The sequence below is a fragment of the Molothrus aeneus genome, chromosome 2 (genome assembly GCF_037042795.1).
Source record: "Molothrus aeneus isolate 106 chromosome 2, BPBGC_Maene_1.0, whole genome shotgun sequence".
In the NCBI taxonomy this organism is placed as follows: Eukaryota; Metazoa; Chordata; class Aves; order Passeriformes; family Icteridae; genus Molothrus; species Molothrus aeneus.
This window is the reverse complement of record NC_089647.1, coordinates 5,452,169-5,478,665: the sequence shown is the minus strand read 5'-3', so window position 1 is coordinate 5,478,665 and position 26,497 is coordinate 5,452,169. Positions and strand designations below refer to the sequence as shown.

The 26,497-nt window shown below is 43.1% G+C and overlaps 2 protein-coding genes across 2 annotated transcripts; one reads left to right on the top strand and one right to left on the bottom strand.

The window, feature by feature from the left end:
* The first annotated feature begins 1,641 nt into the window (after window positions 1-1,641).
* PDZK1 (PDZ domain containing 1) lies at window positions 1,642-8,611 on the top strand. Its single transcript, XM_066571914.1, has 8 exons — window positions 1,642-1,851; window positions 2,529-2,769; window positions 3,784-3,920; window positions 5,127-5,322; window positions 5,553-5,749; window positions 6,222-6,416; window positions 7,170-7,463; window positions 8,426-8,611. Exons 1-8 carry the CDS (start codon window positions 1,642-1,644, stop codon window positions 8,504-8,506), a joined length of 1,551 nt encoding a protein of 516 aa, XP_066428011.1. The 3' UTR covers window positions 8,507-8,611.
* On the bottom strand, window positions 7,642-26,215 carry GPR89B (G protein-coupled receptor 89B). The gene is made up of 14 exons (XM_066571915.1): window positions 26,148-26,215; window positions 23,621-23,680; window positions 22,773-22,876; window positions 21,170-21,276; window positions 20,309-20,410; window positions 17,381-17,501; window positions 17,058-17,138; window positions 13,768-13,877; window positions 12,720-12,808; window positions 12,248-12,340; window positions 11,823-11,918; window positions 11,187-11,276; window positions 10,456-10,521; window positions 7,642-10,305 (listed from the first exon to the last, which is right to left on the bottom strand). The coding sequence occupies exons 1-14, from the start codon at window positions 26,187-26,189 to the stop codon at window positions 10,099-10,101; spliced, it is 1,368 nt and encodes a 455-aa protein (XP_066428012.1). The 5' UTR covers window positions 26,190-26,215; the 3' UTR covers window positions 7,642-10,098.
* Between the last annotated feature and the right edge of the window lie 282 nt (window positions 26,216-26,497).

Genomic DNA, 26,497 nt, shown 5'->3' with positions numbered 1-26,497 from the left:
ATAGAAGTCTACTGTTTCTCCAGCTCTGTGTAGTACTGGTTTTGCATCCACTGATTCCCAGTGTTTTTCAGGAAAAGGTGCTTTGGATTGTACTTTCAATTGATACAGTCTGATGTGTTCTAAACCACATTCAAATAACAGCAAAGTTCATCCCTTTATTAGTTAATGTCAGTGCAGTACACAGAGACCCCAAAAATGCTCAAGGCACCTGACCAAGGAGCACAAGTGAACCATGATCTGCAGGCTGCACATCCTTGCAAGCTGAAATTCCTGCATTCTCCAGCTCTGGTGACACCTGTGCCAGAGTCACCCCACCCATCCATGCTGCTCTGGGTGCTGCCCAAGTAGCATCAACAGTGCAGCTGCAGCTCCCCTAGCAAAGAGTCTGCTCCATGGGTAGCCACAGCACTGGCGCTGCACTAAGCTGCTCTCTCAGAAGGATTTGACTGCCAGCAGAGATAAAGAACTCAGTTCTGTCAGTAAAGAGACAGAAAAAAAAAAGTCTTTCCAGTAAAATAATAACCAAGGTTGCTAATTACCTGGATTTTCCAACTGGAGGAATTTGTCTTCATTTGTCTCGTTCCTCTGTGTTCATGGATCTCTGGCAGGACAATGTCTTGGGAGATGTTCCCTGGTCCCACCTGTTATTTACCATCCATATGTGCTATTCCTGCATGACAAGCTTCACACAAACCACAGTTTCTTTACATCCCAGAGCAGTTTAGGCAGGAAGGGGCTTTTAGAAGTTGCCTGGTGCAATGCCCCATAGAAAACAGGGCCAGCTTAGATTGGGTTGCTCAGGGCCCAATCCAGGTATCTCCAAGGACAGAAATTTCACAGCCTCTCTGGGCACTTCTAGGCATGTCTGACTTCCCCCAAGAGGAAAAGCTGTCCTTATGGATGTCTGGTTGGAATTTCCCTTGCTGTGCTGCAGCCTGTGTCTGCTGTCTCTCATCCTCCCACTGTTAATTTCCAAGAATCTGGCTGTGTTCTCCACACAATCCAGTTAGGCAGTGGGAAAATATCAATAAGATCTTCCCTTCACTTTCTCTTCCCAAGACTGAAAAAACCCAGCTCTCTCAGCCTGCTTAAGTAAGTGGTTTAGAACCAAAATTCCCTCTGCAAACTAGCTCAAATATGGCAATTACTTGGGAGATCAAAACTGGGGACAGTACCCATATGTGGTCCATCAAGTGTCAAAGGGAGGGGAACAATCCCTTCACTCCACTTAAAATCCCTTTTTCCAAAACTTCATTTCCTCTGTAAGACTTAATCCTGGTATTACACCCCTTCCACAATCCTTACTATGTTTTCACAGGCAGACTTTTCTTATTTCAATTCTGCATTTTGCTTAACTTCACTTGAGATACAGCAACAACAAAAAAAAAAAGTAAGGAGGGTCTGGGAAACGGGTTTGCTTTCTTCTTGATAGCCTTGTTAACCAAATTCAGCTTTGCACAGCTGGATTTCCTGGGGCCAAAAAGCCCAAACAAACAAACAAAAAACCAAAAAAACTCGACACCCAAAAAACCACCCAAGAATTCTGAAGCGAACCCTCTCGACCTGTAATTAGAAGGAATATACCCCAGGTAAGCTTCCTGTTCTTACTCACAGGTGTTTTCTCCATCCTGTCTGGCAGAGATGACTTCTGCTCTGCAGCCCAGGGAGTGCACAGTGACCAAGAAGCCCCAGAAGAAGTACGGCTTCTTCCTGCGGGTTGAGCAGGACACGGCAGGACACATCATCCGGAACGTGGAGCGCGACAGCCCGGCCGACAGGGCTGGCCTGCAGGATGGAGACAGAGTGCTCAGGGTTAACGGTGTCTTCGTGGACAAGGAGGAGCATGCACAGGTACAAATCTGCTCACTCTGGGATCCTCACCGTGCCCCAGGCCCACAGCTGCTCTGGGAAGTTTTTCTTCCGGTTTTTATCCCCCTGCATCATTCATTACCCAGCACGGGCATGGAATGTCTTTGGGATGCCTCCCTGTGGTGTTTGTGAGGGTCCCCAGGATGAGGTGAGAGATGAGAATCTGACTCCAAGTTCTCAGAAGGCTGATATATTGAATTATCATATCATATCATATTATAGAATGCTATACTAAAACTGTACTAAAGAAAGAGAAATGATACATCAGGAGGCTTAACACGATAATAATGAAAGCTCATGACTGACTCCTCAGAGACCCACACAGCTGGACTGTGATTGGCCATGAAGAAAAAACAATTCCCATGGAACCAATCAAACATTCACCTGTTGGTAAACAATGTCCAAGCCACATTCCAAAGCAGCAAACATAGGAGCAGCAATCAGAGAATTATGATTTTCATTCCTCTCTGAAGCTTCTCAGCTTCCCAGGAGAAAATCCTGGGCAAAGAGGATTTTTCAGAAAATATCATGGTGACATGTCCCTAGTGCATGAACAGGGGGTGAGACAACAAAGGCAGTGGACAGTGCAGCTTTTCCTGGGGAAAGCTTTTAGCTCCATCACTCCAGTGCCTGCTTCCATTCCCCCTTGTCTATTACAGGTGGTGGAGATGGTCAGAAACAGCGGGAATTCCGTTGTGCTCCTCGTTCTGGATGATGCCTCCTATGAAAAGGCACAAAAGGAGGGAGTGAACTTGGAAGGGCTGGGTCAAAAGGCATCCACAGGCCAAGAGCAGGAGCAGCAGTGCCCACCATCCACGGCCACTGCAGCTCCACAGCCCCGGCTCTGCTACCTGGTGAAGGAGGAGACAGGCTACGGCTTCTCCCTGAAAAGCACAGAAGGTGGGAGCCTGCAGAGAAGAAACTGGAGATTCATATAACTATAACTAAAATATATAAATATAAATATAAATTTGGCTGCAGGGACAGAGGCTACCTCAGTTAACACGTGGGAGTTAGCAGGGAGACACAAACTGCTCTTGCTAACAGAAAGGAAGTGAGAAGTAGCAGGATGAGTTCAGATCCATCTCCAGAACATTTCTGTACAGCATGTGCAGTGCAAGGTTTTCTGAGGACCATGCTTCTCATGGAGTGGAAAACAGATGAAAAAAAAAAAAAGAGAGAGAGAGAAAAATAATAAGCTATTTTCTGCTTATTTAAGCCCACTTAACAAAACCAAATTTACAGTCCCTGCTCAAACACTAGATACACACTCAACGTGCTATGTTAAGTCCTGTTCCATTCCTAAAATCACCTCAGGAATCAGCACATGAGGTTCTAGACAGCTGTAATAAACGCTTTCCCTGATTTTTAAGTTAATTCATTTAAAAAGAAAAGGATTTTGAACCTTTTCCATATATGCCTTTTTTCCAAGGCCAGTCAACGGAAGAGGGAGGTCTTTTGGAAAGCACCACCTCTAAAGAGCCCTCTAAAGGGTATTTTGGAATGCAATATAATTGAAGGACCAAACATAGAAGGCTTCCAAACACAGGAAATTATTAAATGTATAAAATCACATAAAAGCAGCTTCTCTCTTCAAAATGATGGGGGGATAGGAGGGTGGGGGGGAATAGGAATCAAATCCCTTTCAGCTATGTTAATCAGCCACTTTGCACTCCTGGTAGAGAAATAAACACCATTTTGAGCTGCAGATAGTGAACAAATATCTCCCTCCACCACTGAAGGGATTCTTCCAGGCCAGAGTAAGAGACAGAGGAGGGTCTGTGGTGCTCCTGTAGTCTGCACACAAGCAGGGGCCAAGAATCTCTGAGGACATCAGTGCTGAGTTTCCTTACCTGCTATATTCAGGCCTGTTGCAGTGGCTTACCCTGTGTAATGAGTTTTCATTTATTTTAGGACAGAAGGGGTTGTTCATAGTAGAGCTTTCATCACAAGGAGCAGCTGCAAAGGCTGGTGTCCAAAATAACGATCGCCTGATTGAAATCAATGGGAAAAATGTGGAAAATGACACCCACGAGGAAGTGGTGGAAAAGGTATTGATTTATCTTCTGTTCTGGCCTACTTTCACAGCAACCTATCAGGGTTACTGAGGAGGCCAGGCTGGCTGATTTGAGCACTTCACAGTAAATCTTGGGAGCTGCTGTTCATGTAGCACCAGCACATCAGCGTAGCCCTCTGCGCTGGCTCTGTTATCAAGCAGCTTCTTGAGCTGCCTCTCAATGAACACTGCCATCAAGACAGGCCAAAGGATTTTCAATAACACATGTGTACTGCTGCCAGGAACCCTATTCAATAAATCCATTCCCTAGAAGTCCTGGAAATGCTGCTAATGGCAGGAGAGCAAGTCATCAAATGTGGTTTCCAAGGCAGGAGGAAGGAAGCCTCTGATGATACAGTCAGCATGGAGCAGGGAAGATTCCATGATTTTAGACAGTAGTCCCCTTTCTCCTGTGAAGAAGTCCAAAGCTCATGAAATTTACTGTGCAAGTAATTTCACTAATTGGCTGCAAAGAACAATGCTAATGAGGCTTCCAGCTTTCCGCTGCTGGCACTGCTAAAACGCAGCTGGGGCTGAAGAGATTTCAGAGAGCCATGAGACTCCAGCATTCCAGCAGCATTCAGGGCTAACTATGGAACTGTGCAACACCGGGTTTCTCTGAGCTACTGCAACACCAGCAGCACAGTGACACTGGTTAGGATGAGTAAAAAGAGCACCCATTAGAATGGAGAGGACTATAAGAGAAAGACAGGCTTGGAGAGGTTGAACAGACAGAAAAAAAAAAAACCTCACCTCAGAATCAGTAATACAGGGAGACAGAGGAGGACCAAGAGTGACAGAAACTTGACTCGTGTCACTGTAATCTAAAATAGTAGTATAGATAGCACAGTAGGTCTATATTAGAGAGTTCCACACATAGAATAGCCAAACACTCTCTACTCAGGCTCCCTGGATTCTACAGCACTGCATGCCACTCCCATGGCCCTACAGGTAAATCCCTACGCATCAGGAACACAGTATGAAATATGGAAAATTTCCTCATTCATTACATGCCCTTGATTTTCTTGTAGTCCAGATTTCTGGCTGGAGGGGGGGAAAAGAAAAATCAATTTACAGTAGCATGGCCTGGACTAGCAGCACCCAGACTCCACTATGTATCAGTGCACCAGTCACCAAATATCCCCAATTCCCAAGTGCTGTTGAAGGGGTGACATCTGAGACTGTACATGTGCTGTCACAGGTAAAGAAGTCTGAAAATCATGTTATGTTTCTACTTTCAAATGAAGAAACAGACTGCTATTTCACAAGCCAGAGGATGGCACTGAGCAAAGAGAGCGCCAGCCTAAGGTTGCTTCCCCTCAAGCCACGACTTATTGAGATCCAGAAGGGAAAAAGTGGTTATGGATTTTATCTAAGGCTGGAACAAAATACTGGTGGTAAGATCCAAGTTAACACCCAGGCCATGATATTTGCTGTACCATTGCTTCCTATATGATGTTTGCAGCCCTCATTCTCTTTGGCTTCTTGCTGGCCATCTAGGAGAAATCCTCAGGGAAAACAGCCTCAACCCAAGGTGCAATTCATTTACATTTGCCATGCTTTTTTATGTCTTTAAAACTCACCCAGTTCTGCCTTCACAGCAATCTTTCTCTCCTTCTTATCTCAGACCACGTAATCAAAGATGTTAATTCTGGAAGCCCAGCAGCCATGGCAGGTCTAAAGGACAATGACATCTTAGTGGCTGTCAACGGCGAGCGAGTGGATGGGCTGGATCACGAAAGCGTAGTGGGAAAAATTAAGCAGTCTGAGGAAAGAACCTCCCTGCTGGTGGTGGATAAGGAAACTGACAGCATGTACAAACTGGTAAGAAAACACAAAGCACTGCCAGGAGTTGGTAATTTATCACAATGAAACAGCCAATCTGCTCTGACACTTTTTCAACTGGCAGGAAATGCCTAAGAGACACCTGTATGCCAGCAACTCCACTTACACTGGTACAGGAAGTCACTTAACACCCAAATCTTTGGCCTCTTCCTGATTTTTATAGACACTATTGCAACAATTCTAAATTCAAACACATCACAATAAAAGTTAAGGTTTGCTGTTAAGACATCAAATTCAGAGCAACATGACTGTGTAACCATTTATAGATAACAAATTTCCCTTCTCACATAGATCAACACTGTAGTTTTCCAATCAGAATAGGGAATTCTTCACTGCAGCTAAAGTCTGAGTCATTAATAAAATTTCAAACAAAATATGTTGAGCATGAGAGCCTGAAACAGATTTCACAGCAGAAATTTTTATTTTAATGTAATTTTGTCACTTTTTTCAGGCCCAAATTTCCCCTTTCTCGTACTACTACAAAGCACAGGCTTCAACGCCAGCTAAAATGGAGGAAAGAGTGGAGTTGCACACTGAGCAGAAAGTGAACCACAAGCCAAGGATCTGCAACATGGTGAAAGGACCTAATGGATTTGGCTTCAGTTTAAACATGATCAAGAACAAACCTGGATTTTTCATCACTGAGGTACAAATGAAGAACGGGGAGCAAGGAGAAGCTCAAGCAGTCTGTTGGGCAGCTTCCTCCCCTCCATCCTGCAAACAAATGCAAGAAAAGCCACAAAAGTCTCTTCTCCAATGTTCTCTGATCAGAGTTAGAATTGTTTAAGTCAGACTAACATTGTTGGCCCAAGATAAAAAATGAGCACCAGAAAACATTCCTTCTGTTAGACATCTAGAGGGAAGGAGAATTCAGCTTTTGCATAATTTCTGCTTTTGGCACACTAAAATTAGTATTTTGGTCAGAATTGTTTTTTACCTGTAGAACAGCTTCATTTCAGAGGAGATGCCTTTGCCCTAATTCTACCCACCTTCTCTGAATTCCACAGCTGGTAAAAGCCAAACTCTTTCTGCCCAAATTACATCTGTAACTTCAGCTTTCTGGAGAGGAGGGGTTCCACTCATTACTAAGGGACCTGTGAATTGTACTAAACTTTGAAGTTATTGAACAGAGACCTCCAAATAGTTAGAAAACTTTCTCTACCTGTCTTCATGGCTCTACCATGCCACATTCCTATAATGTAAGTCTGTCAAGATCAAGAAACATCTTAAAATCTCAAACTGATGGGCTCCATGTTTATTATGTCTGGGCCCATTGCCCATCCCAATTCTCTCCTTCCCCATGCTTATTTCAGCATCCTCTAGGGAAAGCAGCAACTCAGCTGTTCATGCATCTTTCCAAGCTTCCTGCCAAGACCCTGCTTTGAACTCCCCTCTGTAGGTACAAAGCCAGGGAGCAGCTGGCAGAGCAGGTGTGGAAAACGACGACTTCTTGGTGGAAGTGAACGGAGTGAATGTGACCAACGAGTCCTATGACAAGGTGGTGGCAAGGATCCAGAGCACTGGGGACACGCTGACACTGCTGGTGTGCAGCAAAGATGCTTACAGGTACTTCCAAGGCCAAAACATTCCCATCACAGCCGCCATGGCAGAGTCAGACACTCCTGAGCCTCCTGCTCACACAGAAAACCATCCAGCAGAGCCAGAGAGGAACTCACCTGGGCCAAGGGAAAGGGTGAGTAATCCTGCATTAGGAAGATGCTGAGGGATCACACAGGGGATAGAAAAAACACTTTTTTTTCAGGTAGTAAGTTTTTCAGACCTAGAATTGTTAACTTGAGCCTGAAATTTTGCAAGTTATTAAAAGGAAAGCTGTTAATTATCACAACAATTCTTCTTTTCCCCACAAGTAATACAGGTGAGTATCTTTAATGCAATATTAAATCACACAAAGAATGCACATACAAGAGATTTTATGGAACAAGATAATCCAAATACAGTAATCCCAATGATGGGAAACAGGCAATACAATTGTGGAAGTGGAGGGGAAAGTGCTTAAATAAAACAAACAGTGCTTAAACAGAAAACATAACCAATGTTTGTGAAAGCCACATGAAATATTTCAAAATGGATCCCTTTGGAGGAGGAACAGCAAGTGATAGGTTATGACATTTTCTAGGCAATGTGCTGCTTTGAAATTATTTTACACTAGAAAGAATCCAAAGCATGACTAAAGTCAGAAAAACAAGAAGCCAGAAAAACTGTTCTTGAAAGAGTTTAAACCCTCAGTGGTCAGCCTTAAATATTAAAATGCTTATTTTCTGATCATGCAAAAGAGACAGACAAGGTAAGACCAATTGTGTTTCCCATTTATTTTTCATGAGCCTTGCCTGCAAGTTTTTTTCAAGAATGTCTTAGCACCCAAGCTGCATTTTGCAGAAGTCAGCACTACTTTTGTGTTCAAATTGTGCAGATATGGGAATTCAACAATAGAAACCCTCTATTGAACAAAATTCTCTGAAAATGTACTTAACCAAAAAAAACCTTCAACAACAAAAATGGTATTTGTTGGTTCATTCTGTCATCTAAACAAGTAAGTGATTAGTGCAGATGAAAACAGGAGTCTGCAACAGTGCAGACTATCAAACATGTTTACAAACTGAAAATAATCACAACATCTTTGTTACTCCTCTGCAGGCAGACTCATCCTCCTCCTCCTCCCAATCAGCAGCCTCCACAAGAGCTGACAGTGACAACAGTGATGACACAAAGTTGTGAAGAGACAAAACTATGCCAAGAACAACAAAAAAGAAATCTGCCAAATCTTTTCTTCAGTTCTTCTTTGCTATTCCACCTCTCAGAACTTGGCTGTTCCAAGGAGTACCAGAACCATAAAGGACTGCAAAGCCTTGCTGCAATAAACACTTCAGTGTAACTTGCATCCATTTAACACCCTGCAACTGTGCTCCACTGGCACAATTTCTGCCTTGTGGAATGGGCACTCAGTCACTTTTGAAAAGGCCTAAAGAAATGCAGCTTTATAATTAAATGTCCTGCAGCAGAAGCTGAAAATGTTTTATAGATTTGTAAGCATCTTAAGCTGTTATGGATGAGCTCTTAATAAAGAGCAATTGATTTCTGCCCATTTCCCAGGAAAAGGAGATCTCCAAGGCCATCATCTCAATCTCTGTGGCATCTTTGCTTACAGCAGTGCAGCTGCTCTGAAATGGCATAAGCCCAGCTACCCTGTACATTATGATCCTTTGTCCTGCTAACATTGCAGAAGCTTCCTTTGAACATTAAGCTAACTTTGTAACTCACAACTCAAGATGTTTAATCACTATTTTGTCTCCTCTGCATACAGGTGTGGATGTAATTCAGTCATGCATGTTTGTCTAACCCTAAGTCACCACCATGTTGTCCTGAATGGGACACAAATGGTTCTGTAATACTGCTGCTGTGCACTTGCTTCCTTGCTGTACACCAAAGACAATACAGAAATAAATTGTTTAGAGTGGTTACTTCCCCCCCTCCAAATCTTACTCTTACCACCTACAATTTATGTTCCAGAACAATTATAAAACAAAGTCTGAGAAAGTGGCCATGAGAACCTAAAAGTTTAAATCACAATAATAAAATTCCTAACATACAATGTAAACAAGGCATGGCAGTGGTCTTCAACTTAACACTGAACTCTACCAAAGAGGAACCCAAAACCTCAGTTCCACTTTTGCAGAGAGAGAAAAAAAAGTTGACACTCAGCAAGAGAAAGCAAATCTCCAGTTCCTAAGGACAGTAGGTACTAGTGATACACACTATACAGAAATGGAGTTCTCTCCACTCCACTCCTGCTGGAACTGCAAATCCCAACCACCTTCTGGCTCAAATCCAGCCAAGTCTTTGGGACTGACAAAAAACAGCCGTGATACTCACATATTACAAAAGCTTATTTAATTCCACAGACTCAAACATTCAGTTCCAGAATTGCAGTCCTCCAAATCCCAATTATAAGTTGATTTTTGGAAGAAAAATCACATTTCTCGGTGCCTTCTGTGAAGATGATGTTCCAACAGCAGGAGGTGCTCCCTCAGCCAGCCTACCACACAAGCTCTGATGCCACTGGATAGTGGTGTATCCAGCATTGCTTTTATTGCCTGGCAATTAACTGTTTCAAGTTTAACACACACATCCCCATCCCTCCCAGCTGTGGCACTGAACAAAATGAGCCACAGAGCTTGATGATGACACGTGTGGAGGTTCAAGGGGCCAGAACACACAGAGCAGTCCCGTCTCACCAAGCCCTGCAATCCACAGGAGCTGCAGCAGCGCGGCTGACAGGACACAGAGCAGTGCAGTGCTGCAGCTCTGCCTCAGAGGGCCATATGCTTTTCTGGGGCTTGTTTGTGTGCTAGATAGAGAAAGAGGATACTGGAGAGGGCACTAACTAGGAATATCACATCGAACCAACGGTGATAGAAGTTGAACTGGAGCTCTCCCAGGACCTCAGTGATGATGGTGCGGTATTCCGGAGGCATGCTCATGCGGATCAGCAGCACTGACGACACAAAGTACATTCCCTGCAAGCCAAACCAGGGACAGCAGTCACTGCCTCACCTCAGCCTCTGGGCTAACAGGGCAGCACACAAAGATGCTGCCATGTGTTCAAACACACACGAGGTGTGCGTGCAGAATTGCACGTGGGTGTGCCCACCATTCTCCATACTCACCATTATCTGTGCTAACAGCAGAACAATAACGTTGGAAGACTTGCTGCTGGAAATGGCATAGAAGAACTAGGGAAAAAAAACCCAAAAACATTGGAAATAAGCAGTTAGGTAAGTCTGATGTGCCTTAGGACAGAGTGAAAGGTACACATTGTTCAATACCTTTTCATCTCAAAATACCCCCTCAAAACCATGCATTCTAGAGGGCTACCTATAGACTACTTTCATAAACCTCAAATTTTCATAAACCTTTCATAAACCCTAGTCTGCATCAATCTTCCCCAACCAGCTGCACCTTGTGTTAAAAATCACAAAACAATACAGAGAAGTCTAAGCATAGGTACCAAAGGCCAGGTGAAGTCAATGAGTCACATGTCTGTTGAGTTAATGCCTTTCTGTCCCACCAGCAGCTTAAATTAAGTAATGTAAATGCTTTTAATCACCATCTCATCAACCTTACTAATAAGCCTTGGCTACAGCAGCATTTTGAACCCTTGCTTACATTTAGCATCTTATTTAACATCTAGATCCCTTCCTGACAGAGACTGGGGAAGTATCCTGCAAAAGGTATTCTTCCTACCTTCCTCCTACCTTCCTCCCTCTGCAAGAATTTATATTCAGATATTTAAATATAAATACATACTGAAATTTTATACAGTACTTGCTCCACCAAAAGGTAAAGATCTGATAATGAATTTCTCTGTGTAAAACCACTTAAGAGTCCTGGTTCTTACCTTTGTAAGTGTGATTAACAACCCTCTAATAGAGGTAACAATGATTATTCCAACAAGAATAAAGGAAATGTGCTGAGACCAGAATTTGACCTGTATCAACAAGAAGAACACAGTTAAAACTTTAACTTCAGTTACACCACCTTGTATAGCCAATTCTTCAGGGTCTGTCTCTCCTAAATGTACAGATATCTATGGTAGACAAGGTTTATATAACAGACATTTTCACAAATGTATTAGCAACTGTTTACTCCAAACACAAGAGGAGATTTATATATACCAATCACAAAGAACCCCATTTTCATAGATTATGTAAATGACAGAACTATTTGCATAAAGAAATCAAAATTACTCTGGAGCTGAATGTATTAATCTAAGCAGATTGTCTAAAGTGCTTCTATTTCTCCAAAACAAAAAAAAAAAAAAAAACAAATCACTGCCTCTCTGGCAAGACCACAACCCCATCTCAGCATAAAATCAGTGTGAAAGCAACTATCATGGTGCATTTTCCTTTCCTCAATAAGTCAAAAGCCAAAGCCACATTCTCAGGGTCTATCACTTTCTCCCTAGCAGCAGGATGATTTTATTTAGATAAGATATGAATTGCTGAAAAGGCTGCAAGAATTAATAAAGGCTCACATCAAACTGGATTCCCAGGTAATTTACAGTGATCTCAATTCCTCTTGTGACTGGATCAGTCTTCCCCACACGGTCAAATACAATATTGATGGTTGCCTGCAAGAGAGATGGAGTTACATTCAAGCAAAAAGGCAAAAGCATTTCTCATTCTCACAAGTGAGGCTCATTGTACCACCAAGAAAAGGCAGGGGGTGGTCAGATTGCCAAAGGCAGCACAAAACACATCCATGTAAGAATTAGTGGTGCAATGCTGTATAGAAAAAGCCAGATCCAGAGCTTTATTTCAATCAAGGGCCAGTTTCCTCCAGAATTTCTGGATTTTAAAGAAACTATAGCATTACTTAATGAACTGCATGCATAGCATAATCTATGCAGGGTGTATTTGCATACATCCATGAAAAAAAAGAAATAAAACATTTACATACCATGAAGATTTTCCAGACACAATAGATGGAGAAAAAATAACCCAAAAAGTTAAAGTATTTTCCCTGGAAAGTTTTGGAATACTCTATTCTCTCCTGGAAATACAAAATAAGGGAGAGGGAGCAGAACATTAAAAAATATGTCATTTTCACAATCACCCACAACATAAAATTGTAATGTAGCACCAACAGTAGCAAACACAGCCCTATCTTTCTACATATTTCAATTCAAATGTTTCTGAATTCCTAAGTGTTAATTCATAAGCTTGTAAATAGTTACAGGGACATGGGGCAGACTCAAGGATAGATCTGAACTGTCATCTAGCCCCAAAATTAAAGCAACAGATCCTCACTCCACTGCATTACAACATTTCACCATCTACCTATGGAACAGGTTTCAATTTCTCATAACAATGTACTCTTTCAAACTACTCTGACCTCCCAACACCCATCTGGGCAGTTATTTGCTGTGTACCTTTGTTGCATGCAAGTCAGCAGTTTCCAGGAAAAGCTGCCGACTCAATTCTTCCAGGGCATCCACTTCTTGCTGGATAAGGGACAGATCTGGCAAACCAACATAGTCAAGGCTAGAACACATCATGAATTCTTAATTAAGAAAACATTCCCCACCTTCAGCTCAAGGGCCACATCTAATGGTCTGGTGTCTTCTTACACCCAGATCAGCTTTGTAATTCAGACTTCATGGTCCTTATTAAAACAGCAAGAAAGAAACCTCAAGGATGAACCTGATGCACACTACTCCAGTTTAAGGAGGTAGGCAGGACACAGTATTTAGGCTGTCATGCAACAAACTCTTTATTTCTTTGCCTGGGAAACACATCACAGAATAGAACCAGAGCTCTCAGAAACTGCTGCTCCACTTCGATCAGTGTCCCTTGCCACTGAAGTGCATCTCACAAGATGTCATCTCACATCATCTTCATAAACAAAACTGCTGAGTAACTGCTGCAAGAGATTAGTGATTACTATGAATAGTCTGTCAAAAAGCCAAATTCTGATTTTAGCAGCTAGTGTGAAAGGAGAGGAAGAAGAGTCCTCAGCCTCAAATATGCAAAATGCACTTCAAGTGGTCTGACAGAAATCATTGGTAAGCAACTCTGTTAGAGAAGTACAGACCCTTGTCATTCCCAAGAGATTCCTTCTACAGGGAACTGGATGATCTTAAGGTCCCTTCTAACCCAAACCATTCTATGAATCTGTGTTAAGTGTGCGCAGCAAGTGTCCCCTAATCTGCTGTACACCTCACCCACGGTGATGCAACAGAACATTTGTAGAGCAGGGCAGAAACATAAAACTTCTGCCTGTGTCACAGTAAAACTGTGCCCCAGGCCTGGGCAAAAGGTCAGACAGTGCTAAAGAACAAACTTCCCAGGAGACACTAGGCTTGAAATGTGCTGAAACACAAATGCTTTGTGACTGTCCCAACTAACACCCTACCTCTCAAAACAAAGAAAGCTGGATCCACCTCCCAAGGCAGGTGCCAGCAGGCAGATGAAGGATACTTTCACTGCCAGGAACAGATGTTGTAACACTTTTTATCATTCCCCAGAAGCCAGTGGGTCTGTTATGCACTTCTCCTCTCTGGAACATTGTCCTGTGAGCCACTGCTATCCTGAAAGAACAGAAAACACAAGTCCTTAGGAATATAATATTTTCATGAAAAATCAAAACAAGAAAAAAGGAAAAAAATCCACCAGTTTCTTAGAAGATGTTGTTAAACTAAATTCACCAAAAATAGATGACCCTTTTTTCTTCCCCTAAACACCAATCCTGCTACATAAAATTATCCTGATTTGGTCTGGAGTAGAGCCCAGATCTAATCAAGTGAGATTCAATGAGCCATTTCCCAAGTCTTCCATTCAGGATCCTGTTTCAGCTCTAAAGGATTTAAACCCAGTTAAACATTCAGAATTCAAATGGATTTCTGAGTCATATGATTAGCTGCTTTCCTTTCCTCAAACACATGACTGTGTTATCTCAAGCTCAGGAATTAGAAGACTTCTCATGCTCCTGCCTCCCCTTGGACACCTCCTCTTTATCAGGGCACATCCACCTTTTCCATGGAGCTATGAGCTCTGGATGGTGTGCAGAGCACTCTCTGGTATGCTGCCACTCACTGCTGGCTGCATGACAAGCTGCTGTGAAGCACAAACACACAAATCCATTCTTGGACTGAACCACTGGATGCTCCAGGCCATCTGAATGTGACTCCCCAGGTTAATTCCAACACTCCAGCAGCAGCTGCGTATCGTCCCTCACACTTCCACGTGCACCACAGCATAATCCCCACGAGCACTCTTGGCTTCTGCTCTCCTTCCCTCACATTTCTCCTCACTGAAATTTGTGAGCAAGTTATCCATTCCTAAGCTGACAACTATTCACAGGATGATCCATGATTCTGTGGTGTTTAGCTCCTTTCTTCTAGCTGCAGCCAGCATTGCTACATTCGGCACTGAGCCCTCTTCAAGGACGTTGATAAGCAGTGTAATAAAAAAAAATTAAAAATCATTCCATCATTCCTTTGACATCAGCAAAAGAAACACCCTTAGGGCAACCTACATACAGATAAAAGCACATATGGCCCCAGACTACAAATAACAGAGATCTTAGAATCCTGAGAGATGCCAAATGTAAGAAATGCATTTTTAATCCTTGCTTTCTTCACAGTACACAGATTCCCATGGTCCATCCCAAATGATCCACAGCATTGTAGCAAAAATGCAGCTATGCCCAGGTGAAACACAAGGCTATAGATACACAAAGGCAAATCTTCTCTTTTTAGAGGTGGCAGGGATCTCTGCATCCGCACAGCAGCCAGGAGTTCTGGAGACCTGACAGAAAGGATCCACAGGCAAACCCCACACACTCTGTGCGTGTAGATTGGTAATGACAGTGTCTGGTATTTGTGTGTCACATCAGCTGATCTGACTCTAACATGACACAAATGAAGCAATGCCATCAGAATGCTGGCATTTCAAACCTGAGGATTAGTTATGTCACACTTGCAGGAACAAGTATAAAGAATCTGACAGCCTTAGAGGTGAGTTTCCAAAAGGCTTTACTTGATGGTGCTCAGGAAGGAGATAAAAGTGATTCCTGTGCAAAAACCATCAGGGCAAACAACTTTCACAGCTATCTCCTACTGACTAGAAAGCCAGCATGAATAAGGGTTGGCATGAGAAGAAATGTCAGGATCAGCAAAGAAAACAAAAAGCTTTATGTTCTATTGCCTTAGAACTCTTGTGCTCACTGATAAGTTCTGAACTATCAGTAGTACTGAGAAGGTGGCCAGCACATCACTGACAATTTATGGAACTGCAGCATTTACCCTGAGCTGGAAAATATTGCTATTCCCACTTGTCCTGCCAATTACTTGGTTGCATTTGGACTGATACATATCTAACCTTTTGAATTTGGCTTTACATGAGCAAATAGTCCAATCATGCAAGCCCACTGCTCCCTGCCAAATCAAAAAAGAGAACAAGAATCTACAGAACTCAAGCTTCTACTACTTCTTGCACAGTTCTGAGACTAGTTTGTTTTGCACATTGTTTTGTGGTTTTTGTTGAGTTTTTTTTTTTTTTAACAAATACATGAGTTTCATTATAATTCCCAAGTGATTAATACATGGCTCTTCATAATAGTTGGGAAGTTGCCATATTCAGAAGATTTCCTGGTCATAGAGGCATGAATGTGCTAGTTAGTTACAAGCCTCTGGCATCCTGACTTTTACCCCAACACCACTCTCCCTGGACAGAGATCCAAAAACACTGCACAAAACAAAAGAGCAGAGTCAGAAACAGCACTGCACAGTATCTTTTAACTGTGGTGCTCTTTTAGAGTGCTTCCAGTCAATTAAATCAATGAAACCTCAGTAATTAAATTCTCTCACTACTTACCATCTCACACATGACCACAAATACAGAGTTAACAGTTGTTCCCCACTTTACATTTTCAAAGGGGAAGGAGGTTATGCTTTAGCTACACTTCCATGAGCTAATACTCATCAGCAGATATATACATGGTGATAAATTTGTCAATGTTAGGCTATCTAAAAGCCTGCACACGTTAAAAGGTTCCATTGAAACATTAAGGCACCAAAAGTAAAGTTTGGGAGACTGCTGTGTCAGACAGTCACACCTTTGAAGTAACTCCAGTAACTGGATTTATTCTGCACTACTAGCAAGACATGAAATATGTAATACTGATATGAAATATGCAGACAAAAGTATTTCCAATGTAAATGAAATTACATTATTTCTGAAAGTAGTTTTTTTTTTTTTTAGCTTGGGGGACATGGAATAAGCTAAACCAATGCCAGCAGAGTTCTGATGGCACACTGGTGTACTACAGTATATCCACATTAGCAGTGTTTTTGCAATTCTGCAAAACTTAACCTTGCTGTTTGCAAGAATATAGCTGTGTCCCCACCAGCTCACTACCCTGCCTCAGCTTTGGCCAGGATCCACCATATGTACAAACCCCTTTCTGCCCTGAAACCACGAGTAAGAGCCAGCTGTAGTGGCCTAAGGGTCCCTGACTCAGCAGGAGAGAAAGGTGCCCATCCTACAGATCAGCTATGCTGCCAACAGAGAGTTACAAATGGTCTTGGAAGCCTAATCTGTGCCACTGCAGCCACAAAGGGCACTACTTAGTGTTTAAAACAGTCATGTATCAGGCCAGAACAAAATACCACACAGCTCAACCCAATTCAGATTTCAAGAAGCATCTTACACCACACTGACTGCAAATCCTTGAGATAAATAATTTCGTGCTACTGTTGTCCTCTCACCTTTTTTTCTTGCTAACAATCATGTCCATAGTCTGAAGGAGTCGTCGCTCCAGAGCCAGAATATCTGCATCTGTCACATTCCTGCAAAATAAAGAACCCAGTTAGCCTGCTACCCCAGTTCAGAGATGTGCACATGCCTATGAGGCAAAGAAAAGCCTGCATAAGGGGAATGTGCAGCAGCAGTGGAAATGGTTCTAGCATGCAGACATGACAACAGCTAGATTCAGAAAAAAAGTAACAAAAAAACTTGAAACAATGCCACAGGAAAAGCAAAAAAAATAATCTCAAAAAGCTGGACAAGTATTTCACAGGGCTAAAGTTACCTGAGAAAGTAGGACATGTAAGTGTATGGACAGTTGACAGCCCCAAATCCTGACAGCAAAGCCATGAGTGTCACCCCAATCACACCGACACGGCTGATGAGCTGTTCTATAGACAGGATTCCTGAGGGAGGGAAAAACATGGCATCAGCAACCTTGCTCTTTTCACTCTGCTCCACACTTGGTGCCTTCCTAACATAACAGAGAGCTGCTTAATTAATCTGACTGCCTTCCCATTGCAATGACCCCAGGTAACAGGAAGGACAGACAGGGACTAGGAGAAGAAAGGGGTAGGAAGTCTCCCTCAGAAATCACATTACCCTGCTTAGAAACAGGGATGGGGAACTCCAGCTATGAAGAAACCTAAGACAGATATACAGATATGTGGAGAGGACTAAATATCAATATTTTGGCCCCAAACTAATAAAATTTGCCATTTGTCAAGATGGGGACCCAGATAAAGAAGTGTCTTCCAGAAAAACACTTCTGCAATTATCAACAATTATCACCAAACCTGTTGGTCCTGGCAAACTGGCCTAAAAGCATCTGAACCCCCATCCCATTAGAAGTGACCCCTCCAGATCAGGTACAAGCTGTGCTGGTAGGACAACGGGGCTGGGGAGCTTAAGCTGCTCCTGGCTGTTCAGTGTTCATCTGGCTGACACAAACACATTACTGAGGTGACCACCAACAAGGTCTCCTACCTGAGCACCAAGTGGACTCTAAAACATGTAATTCAGCATGAACATCAAGCCTGTGCTGTAACCATCACCAAGGGATGCATTTAATCTTAACTACAGACCTCAACCTGCCTTTCCAGGACACAGTGCCATGTGTAGTAAACACCACTCACTTTTTAGGGAGCTGGTTATAGAGCAGCTGCCACACACAGCACATTTAGAGCTTACACGATTGCAAAGCTGAGATGGCTGAGCGCCAAACCACATTTCATGCTTCAGAGAAGTGGAATGAATGATGAAAACAAGGCAAAAAGACTTCACAAAGGGAAACTGAGACACCCAGTCATGTGCAGCTGCACAGAGATTTACAGCAGCTACAGAATGTGCTACAATACACTGGCCTTTTGCCCCACACACTGTCAGACTGCAGCACTTAAAACAGAGGTGCCTTCAAAATGACATGACATTCCACTGGTTGGAGCAATGCTTCCCCATGAAACTCACACATAAAGTGAATCAATGTTCCATCAACTCAGACAGAGGTAGGAACTTTATTAGAATATTGGTGTGTCATTAGGCATAACCTTCCTTCTACTACAAGCTCCCAAACTCAGGTTTGTTAGATAAGTTACAGTGGAAGGGAGCCCTTGCTCAATGCTGCACCTCTCAGCTGCAGGACACTGCCACCCTCATCCTCATCCCCACCTGCCTGAACTGGGTCACCACTCCCTGATGAAACCCACAGCAGCCGTGTCTGTACATGCAGGACAGCAGCACCCCAACAATACAGCAGGGAACAAACATGTGGAATCCTTTGCTCTAACCTCATGTCTGCATCTGCTAGGATAAGGCACTGTAGAACTCTTACGTGGAGGCATCACACCCCATAAAGTACAATTAAAAACAGAAAACAGCCCACTACCCATTCTGGAAATCTGCAGGTGTTACACAGCCTCCCAGAACCTTTTGGTGACCTGAAGAGGATTACCCAAACCCCGTAGCTAAGTTTCCACTGGATTGTTACATTCTGCCAACTCAAGCACCTTCTGCAGCTCACAATGGATCCAAGTTTCTCTTGGCAATGGAACACTGGGTAAAGGGATCTGCCCTATAGATCAGCAGCTGGATTTCGGAGGCAAATGACAATTGCAAAACACAGACACACATCTTCTCTTAGGAAACTTCCAGGATCACAGATGGAAGGGTGAACAGACCCTACACCAGTTGCTATCCCTCAACTTCTCATGTGAGTACAGAGTCAAGCAGCTTCCCACAGAACAGAAGGACTAAGCTGAGCATTTTGTATGCAGACAGACACATTCACCAATTTTCGTGAAACTGACTGAACTTCACCTGTTGGGAACAATATCCAAACAATTTTCCAGTGCAGGGGAAATAGAAGAGCAATGTAGTTACACAGGTAACAGAGGTGACAAATGGTCTGGTTCTAACAGTGTTACAATCCTTCAGCACAGTCAGGCACATGCCAGCTCTGTTGGACCCAAACTAGCCCAAGTGCACACAGGATCCTCACACTGAACACACTCATGGCCACAACAGAGACACCCAAGCTAATTCTGTACACAAACAGCTCTGGCATCCAGCAGGACTTACCAACCCACACTCCAGTCCTGTGCAACTGCACAGCCTCTGGGCTCAGGCACAGCAGCAATCTGTACCAAAGCCAGCACAACTGCCAGGCCCCTTGCTGGCCACAGTCTGGAGTTTAGGCACACGGCTGTGTTTGGGACACAACTAGACAGCCACTTGTGCTAAACTCATCTGATTTCAGTCACAAGAAAGAAAAACCTGACTGAAAAAATGTCAGATTAAGGATTGGTTGATGATCTGCTCGTTAAATAAACTAGGTCTAGTCTCCACAATAGAAAGAAGTAAGTGAATAAAAATTGTGATCAACTTTTTGTGGAGATAAAGTTTCTGTGTCCTCAAAAGTACACCATGTCCTTCCATAGTCTAGGTTCAGTTAGAACTTACTTCCTTCAAGTTCTCCTGAGGTACTGAAAGAAAACTAATGAAAATAATCCAGATGTATCCACCCATTTCTGTCAGTCTGACAACCCTCACATTGCAGATTTCAAAGCAGAGCAGACCCTCAGTTCCAGGAACTACTTTCTACTACTTTCTTTCTAGTCACAACTGCAGAGCTGAGATAATAACAGCTCCAAAATAAAAGTGAAATAACAAAGCCTATTTGCAGGAAGGAAGAAATCAGCAAGAAAATGAAACTCACCATGTTTTGGGCTGAGGATAGGAAACGGATCCCCCAGCTTCCAGAAGAAATACATGAACGTCAACCACACGACACACGCAAAAAGCAGTTTCTGTCTGTGCACTAATGGAGAGGAGAAAGGAAGTGTTTAAAACAGGCTCTTCCTTTAGGGCATTTTATAGCTTGCAACATTCCTACATTGATCTAAATGCTACTTTGAGAACAGGTGGCCAAAGCAGGTGTCACCTGACAGAGCTACAGCTTGCAATGTGCACCCCCTCCCCTCACACGAGGCTCTGCTGTCCACATGGGACCACTTCACTCTTTGCCATCTTCATGGCAAAACCACACATTTAATATTCCCAACCTACGTGCCTAAGCTTCACACAAAAGAGTGATGTGTATCAACAGCTCAAGGGTTAAGTGTCCATTAGCCCATGGAAGAGGCCTCATCCAGACAGCAGAAACAAAACCAGAAAAAGTAATTTACCGAGCCTTTCTGCTTCAGAAGTGATTTATTGAGCTTCTCTGCCTCATTTCTTTTGCCCCCTAGCAGAAAAACACAGCCCTGCCAAGGGTTGCAGAGTTTGGCTGCAAGCTTAAAAGGACTGCAAAGGAACGAATCCCAGTAATACTACTCCACAGTGCTCAGCTTTCTGTTGAAACCCATGAAGAAAAGCAGCATTTGCTGGGGTCATGTGAAGCATTCCCTGACTGTTCAATGAATGGTTCATGATAAAGCATAAAGTTCCCAAGAGAAGGTATTTAGCCCGAACAAAACCAGGGCAAGGAGGGAGGTACAAGGACAGTAACCAGAATTATTTCTCATTTGTATTCCTAGTCTCAAATTAGCAGCTCCCCTGCCACAAACCAAGTACTCACATAATCTGATATTGCTCACAACAAAGTAACCAATGTAGAAGGGCACCATGAAGATTAGGATGAGCAAAATAACACACAGGTTCAGCTTCCAATGAAAATATCGAGAGCTGAAATAAAGCCAAAATACTGATTAGCACAAAATCATAATACAACAAATTTCTCAAAGAAAACTGCATGTCAGTAAAATCTTTCCAACTACATCAAGCAATGAACAATATTGGCTTAGCATATAGAATAATCTTGATTTTTTTTTTTATTAGGGTAGATGAGAGGGAGTTTTTTGGTTTGGGGCTTGGTATGGTTTTATTTTTAAATACAGAGGTCAGGAATGTCTACTTAAAACTAAATAACTATCCAGAAAACCACACTGGGTCTTTTATCAAATACTGTATTTTCTATGGTGACTAATGCCAGTTGCAGCATGATTCATGTGACTGACTGCTCATCTAGTTGAACAGTAAATCAAAACTAAGTATAAGCAGTAATTAATTTTCTAATGAACAGCTGAGTAAGAAAAAGAGCTAATTCATACTGAAAAGACTAAAAATATTTAATGTTGATAAGTCAGCATGTTTCATTTCAGAGTGAATTGTCTCATCTGCAAGACTTTGCAAAGCAAGGTTTTATAAATACATATTACAGATCAACATGATGAATACTCCTCTTACCAAATTAGAGTAGTCAAATGCAGGTCAGATTCATCTTGGCTGAACTGACCTTTCACTTTACTTGAACAGAAAAATACATGTCCCCATTCCCAACATTAACTCTTATCCTCAGAGAAGCAGAAATGACAAGGATCCTTGTCACTTTTTCCTAACTAATTCAGAAGCAAACATTTTCATCTATACTGAAGTCTAGCCCTTTATTGAAGCTTATAAAAGCATTCTCCTCAGTGATGTCTCTGGCTACCAGCCCCATGTATTAATAACATACAGAACTACCATTACCTTTCATCAGTTCTGTACTTCTTGCCTTTCAACCCCTTTGACTGCTCTCTTATACTTGTATGATGAGACAGAGTAAGAAGAAATCCAACTTAGCCTCTACATGCTATTGTTCTATCTTCTCTTTCCTACTGACTTCCAAAGATGACAGTTTTTAACATCCCCTTTATGTAAAAGTCCTCATCCTATTATCAAGGGGGGATTCACCTTTGATTCACAAATCCTGTATTGTTACAGACCTAGCTTTCACTCCACAATTAGTTTCACATCTTATTCACTCCTCTGACCACCAAAGAAAAACCAGTGCTTAAACATTCTGTAGTCTTTAGCATCTGAAAAGTGCTCTTAGCATGATGTGAAGAGTTACAATACTTCCATAAAAGAAATCATTTCTTTTAACTTCACAAATGGAGACCTTGCCCTAAGGACCTAGACCAATTGTTAATAGCAATTGCATGGAAAATTGGAAACTTATGGCTACTAGCCCCATGCTCTGTCGAATAAACAAATGTTGCTGCACAAACACCTTCACTGAGCTGCTGACAGTTTTCTCCCTCGATTTCCCCCCACCAAGACTAATCCATTAATTTAGAAGTTAGACTGAAGATGCTGCAGAGCACGAGGCAGGCCAGTCCCCAGTGGGCTCCCGGACTCACCTGCTGTTCAGCACTCCCAAAATCTCAAAGATGATGAGCTCAAACATGGTACAAGAGAAGGCAAAAGTCACAGAGAAGATCACCTGGACCACATACTGTCGCACCTGCAATGCAGAGAACAATCCAGAGACATCAGGCACTTACACTTCTGGAACAGCATCCTGATACCCCTCAGATAACAAAACAAATCACAAGGTATGATGGCCCACAACTGGGTCTCTTGCTTAAAGGCACCAAGCCCTTTATCTGCCAAAAGCCTCTTGGAAAACAGAGGGCAAACTCGTACGCTGAGAGAGCTCTTTGATACTAACCTTAGATTTAAAAACAAAATCCACATCAGAAAAACTGTTGGGATCTAAATTTGGCTTGCATTTAAACTATGTCTGACCCAGACTACAATCTCATACTCCACTACGGATAAGAGAATGGCATTTTTATCCCATCCAGTCCTCACAACCAATTCAGCTGCAACTGACACATCTCACTGAGTTTAAAGTTAACCACTGGATTTGATTTCCTCTCAGAAATTTCACCTTATATAAGGTGAGCTTACCCACCTTTAAAAGGCAAAACAGTTCCCTCAGTTTCCTTTTACCCCTGCATCTCCTGCAGATTTCTTTTTATTTAACAGTGGCCATTATGGAAACTTTCAGTGGCCACAGAAGAACCCATTTTCTCAGATATCCAGTCTTTCAAACAGAAGCACAGGAGGAAATTAAAAAGAAACTAACTGCAGATAAGAAAAAAGGGATTAAAGAGAGGAGTAAGTCTAAATGCAGTTTTAAAAATATTTCTATATTGGGAGTATTTTTTAAGATACAGACTTGTACTGAAAGGCTCCTTCTCACCTCATAATCCTTGAAGAGCTTTCTCATGAAGAAGAGCCACCCAAATCCAAAGAACAGCACCTGCAGAAGAGATGAGGCATCAACATTTGCATCCAACTTGCCAAACTCAAACCCACCACACTGCTGACTGCAAATTAAACAAATGGAAGGAAAAGAGCTAACCCAAAGCACCCAAGATCCACAAAAGATTAAAACTTGGCACGGTACTATGGAAAAAAAAATGTTTTACATATCTAAGTGTAGCAGATACAAAATACTATGGCCTTAAGGAAGATCGAATCAAGACAACAGATTTTGGTTTTCCTAAATTCTCAGAATTCCTCAGTTCCTGGCCTGCCAGAATCCTTTGCACTCTTGATTCTTGTTATCTGCAGAATTAAAGGCTATGGGTTATTTTACAGGAAATACAGAAATGGAGGCAAAGCAAACACTTGAATACACATCTTCTAGGGATGAGTAAATTTTCTAAAAACATCTGCTCTTTCTTGTAGACTACAAGTGCCTGTGAATTTTTGTAGAGGTCTTTACAGTACATCTGATTAGACACTGACACATTGTCAGTGTCTAACAGGGATGAAAGATGCCACAAGGATCTCTAAGGTGGGGGAAAGGCAGTGCTGAATGCCTCAAACCACAACCTGGAGCTGCAGGAAGCCACAAGAAAAAGCCAATAACACTTTGCACTTCAGTGGTCATGAAAGCACATTACAAAATTTGTTAAAGTTTCTTTAACTCCAGAAGGGATCAACTTAATATCAACTATTTTGCAGATGACTTAAATGAAGTAAATACAAACTGAACAAGGTGGCCAAAATTGCAATTACCTGTCTTCAGAGAGTAAGAGGGGACTGTGGTGTCAGGCCTCCCGTGGGTAGTCCCATCTATTCCTCATCAGACTGCAAGGGAGTGTAATGATTTAAAAGAACCCAAGCAAAAAGAGAATTCAGGAAACACTCAGTGTTTTTTACAGAAGTAGCTTTGTCCAAGGCAAAGACAAAATTCAGTGTATGTCAGACACCATGGAATAAAGTCAGCGTATCTCCTCAGAGCACATGGAAAAGGCCAGAGCTTTCTGCCCACCCTGCCCTGGAGATGAGAAACATTCAAAAGGCAAAACCAAAGGAATTGTTGTGGATTACTTCCCTGCACATCAGGAGTAGCCACAGTGGCAAAGGTAACACACCAACATGATTTACAGGCAAGGAGTACCTGGAATGCTGGGCAAGAAGATCAAACACAGCTGCCTTGAAAGAACAACTGAAATAGGAATGAGGTCGAATGAGTGATTTGAAACAGCTGGCAAAACTTGTTTGAGGAGGACTTCAGACTTTAAAGCAGCTGCTAGCAAAAAGGAAAGATATTTCACAAGCCTCCTATCTAGGGGTCATAAGCTAAATAAGTATGATAAGCAAATGAGATCTGCATCAAGTAATTCCACATTTAACAATGGAAAGGAGAAAAAAGGTAGAGACAAACTTTTAAAAAGAAGTAAAAGATGAAGAGCTAAGTAGGTAGAATAATAACCAAAAACCAAACAAGATCAGACTCCCCTTGTGTTATGGACTGTACAAAAGCAAAGAAAGACATTTTGGTAGAACTTCACACTCTAAGACATTGCAGGTGAATGTGACATGCAAACTCAGCAAAATCTTGAGCATTTGACAATTACATGTAGCGACACATCTAACTTGGTACTGTTGAAGGTAATGAGAGGCTTTAAAGCTGCCATCAGAAATGAAAGAAAAGCTATTCGATAAGTTAGAGCTCAGAACTCAAAGCGAAAAAAAGTGGGAGGTTTTGTTCTGGGTGAACTGTTAACAGTACCAAAGGTATGCTCTAACCCTAACCCAAACCCTAACCTTCAATCCACCAAGAGTGGAAAAACACGTTGTAAGCAAAAATCAAAGCATTATCAAATGGGAGGGCATTGTTCTTCTAAGAAACAGCCAAAAGCTGTCCCGAAAATTGTCAGGAATGAGGGTTGTGCACCGAAGCCTATCTAAGACAACCATCTGCTGCTGAGAGGGCAAAGGCTCCTTTTCCTCAGCTCATCCCTCATCACTAGAGAACCAAACTTTCACACCAGCTCAGCAGCTTAAACCAGACCCCTCTGCGATCCACTTAAACGCATTTTCATCCGGTCCAACTGCCCAGGATCAGCCTTGTTGACAAACACCAGAAACAAACCGAGCACTCGGTGGACACCAGCAAGGTGAATTTCCTTGTCCGTTCCAACTAGAGACATTTAAATTTAAACGAAAGCGGACCTCGGTTCTCCGGCTAAAGTTTAAGTTTGAATTTAAATTTAACTGGGCTGGGCTCGGTCCGGCCCGGCCGCCCCCGAGGGTCCGCGCGCCCCCCGCGCGGGGCGCTGCGCACGCGCGCCCCCAGGCGCCGCCCCCGCGCCTCTCCGGGCACGGACCGGGCGCAGGGAGAGGGAAGCCCGGTGACGGCGGCACCTCCCCGCTCCCTCGCCCTTCTGCCGGCCAGAGGCGCCGCGCCGCAGCGGCGGGCAAGGGGTGGCTACCTGTGAGGTGAACATGATGCTGGAGTCGATGAGGAAGCTCATGGCGGCGCCCAACGCTGCCCGCTCCGCCCCCCTCCGCCCGCCGCGCTTCCGGCTCCGGTGGCGGCGCTGCGCAGGTGCCCCGCCCTCCTCGCGGCGGGGGCGGGGCCACGGCGGGAAGGCTCCGCCCCCTGGCGGGCCCGGCCACGGGTGGGGAACATGGCGGTGCCGCCGTGAGGGGGTGGAGGGGGTACCGGAGCCCTTCGGCTGCCCCTGCGGAACTCAGCTGCCCTAAAAGCCGCGGGAAGGGCACCCGCTGCCGGCCTGGGGGCAGAAGGAGGTGTGCGAGGCACAGATAGAAGGGCAGAGTG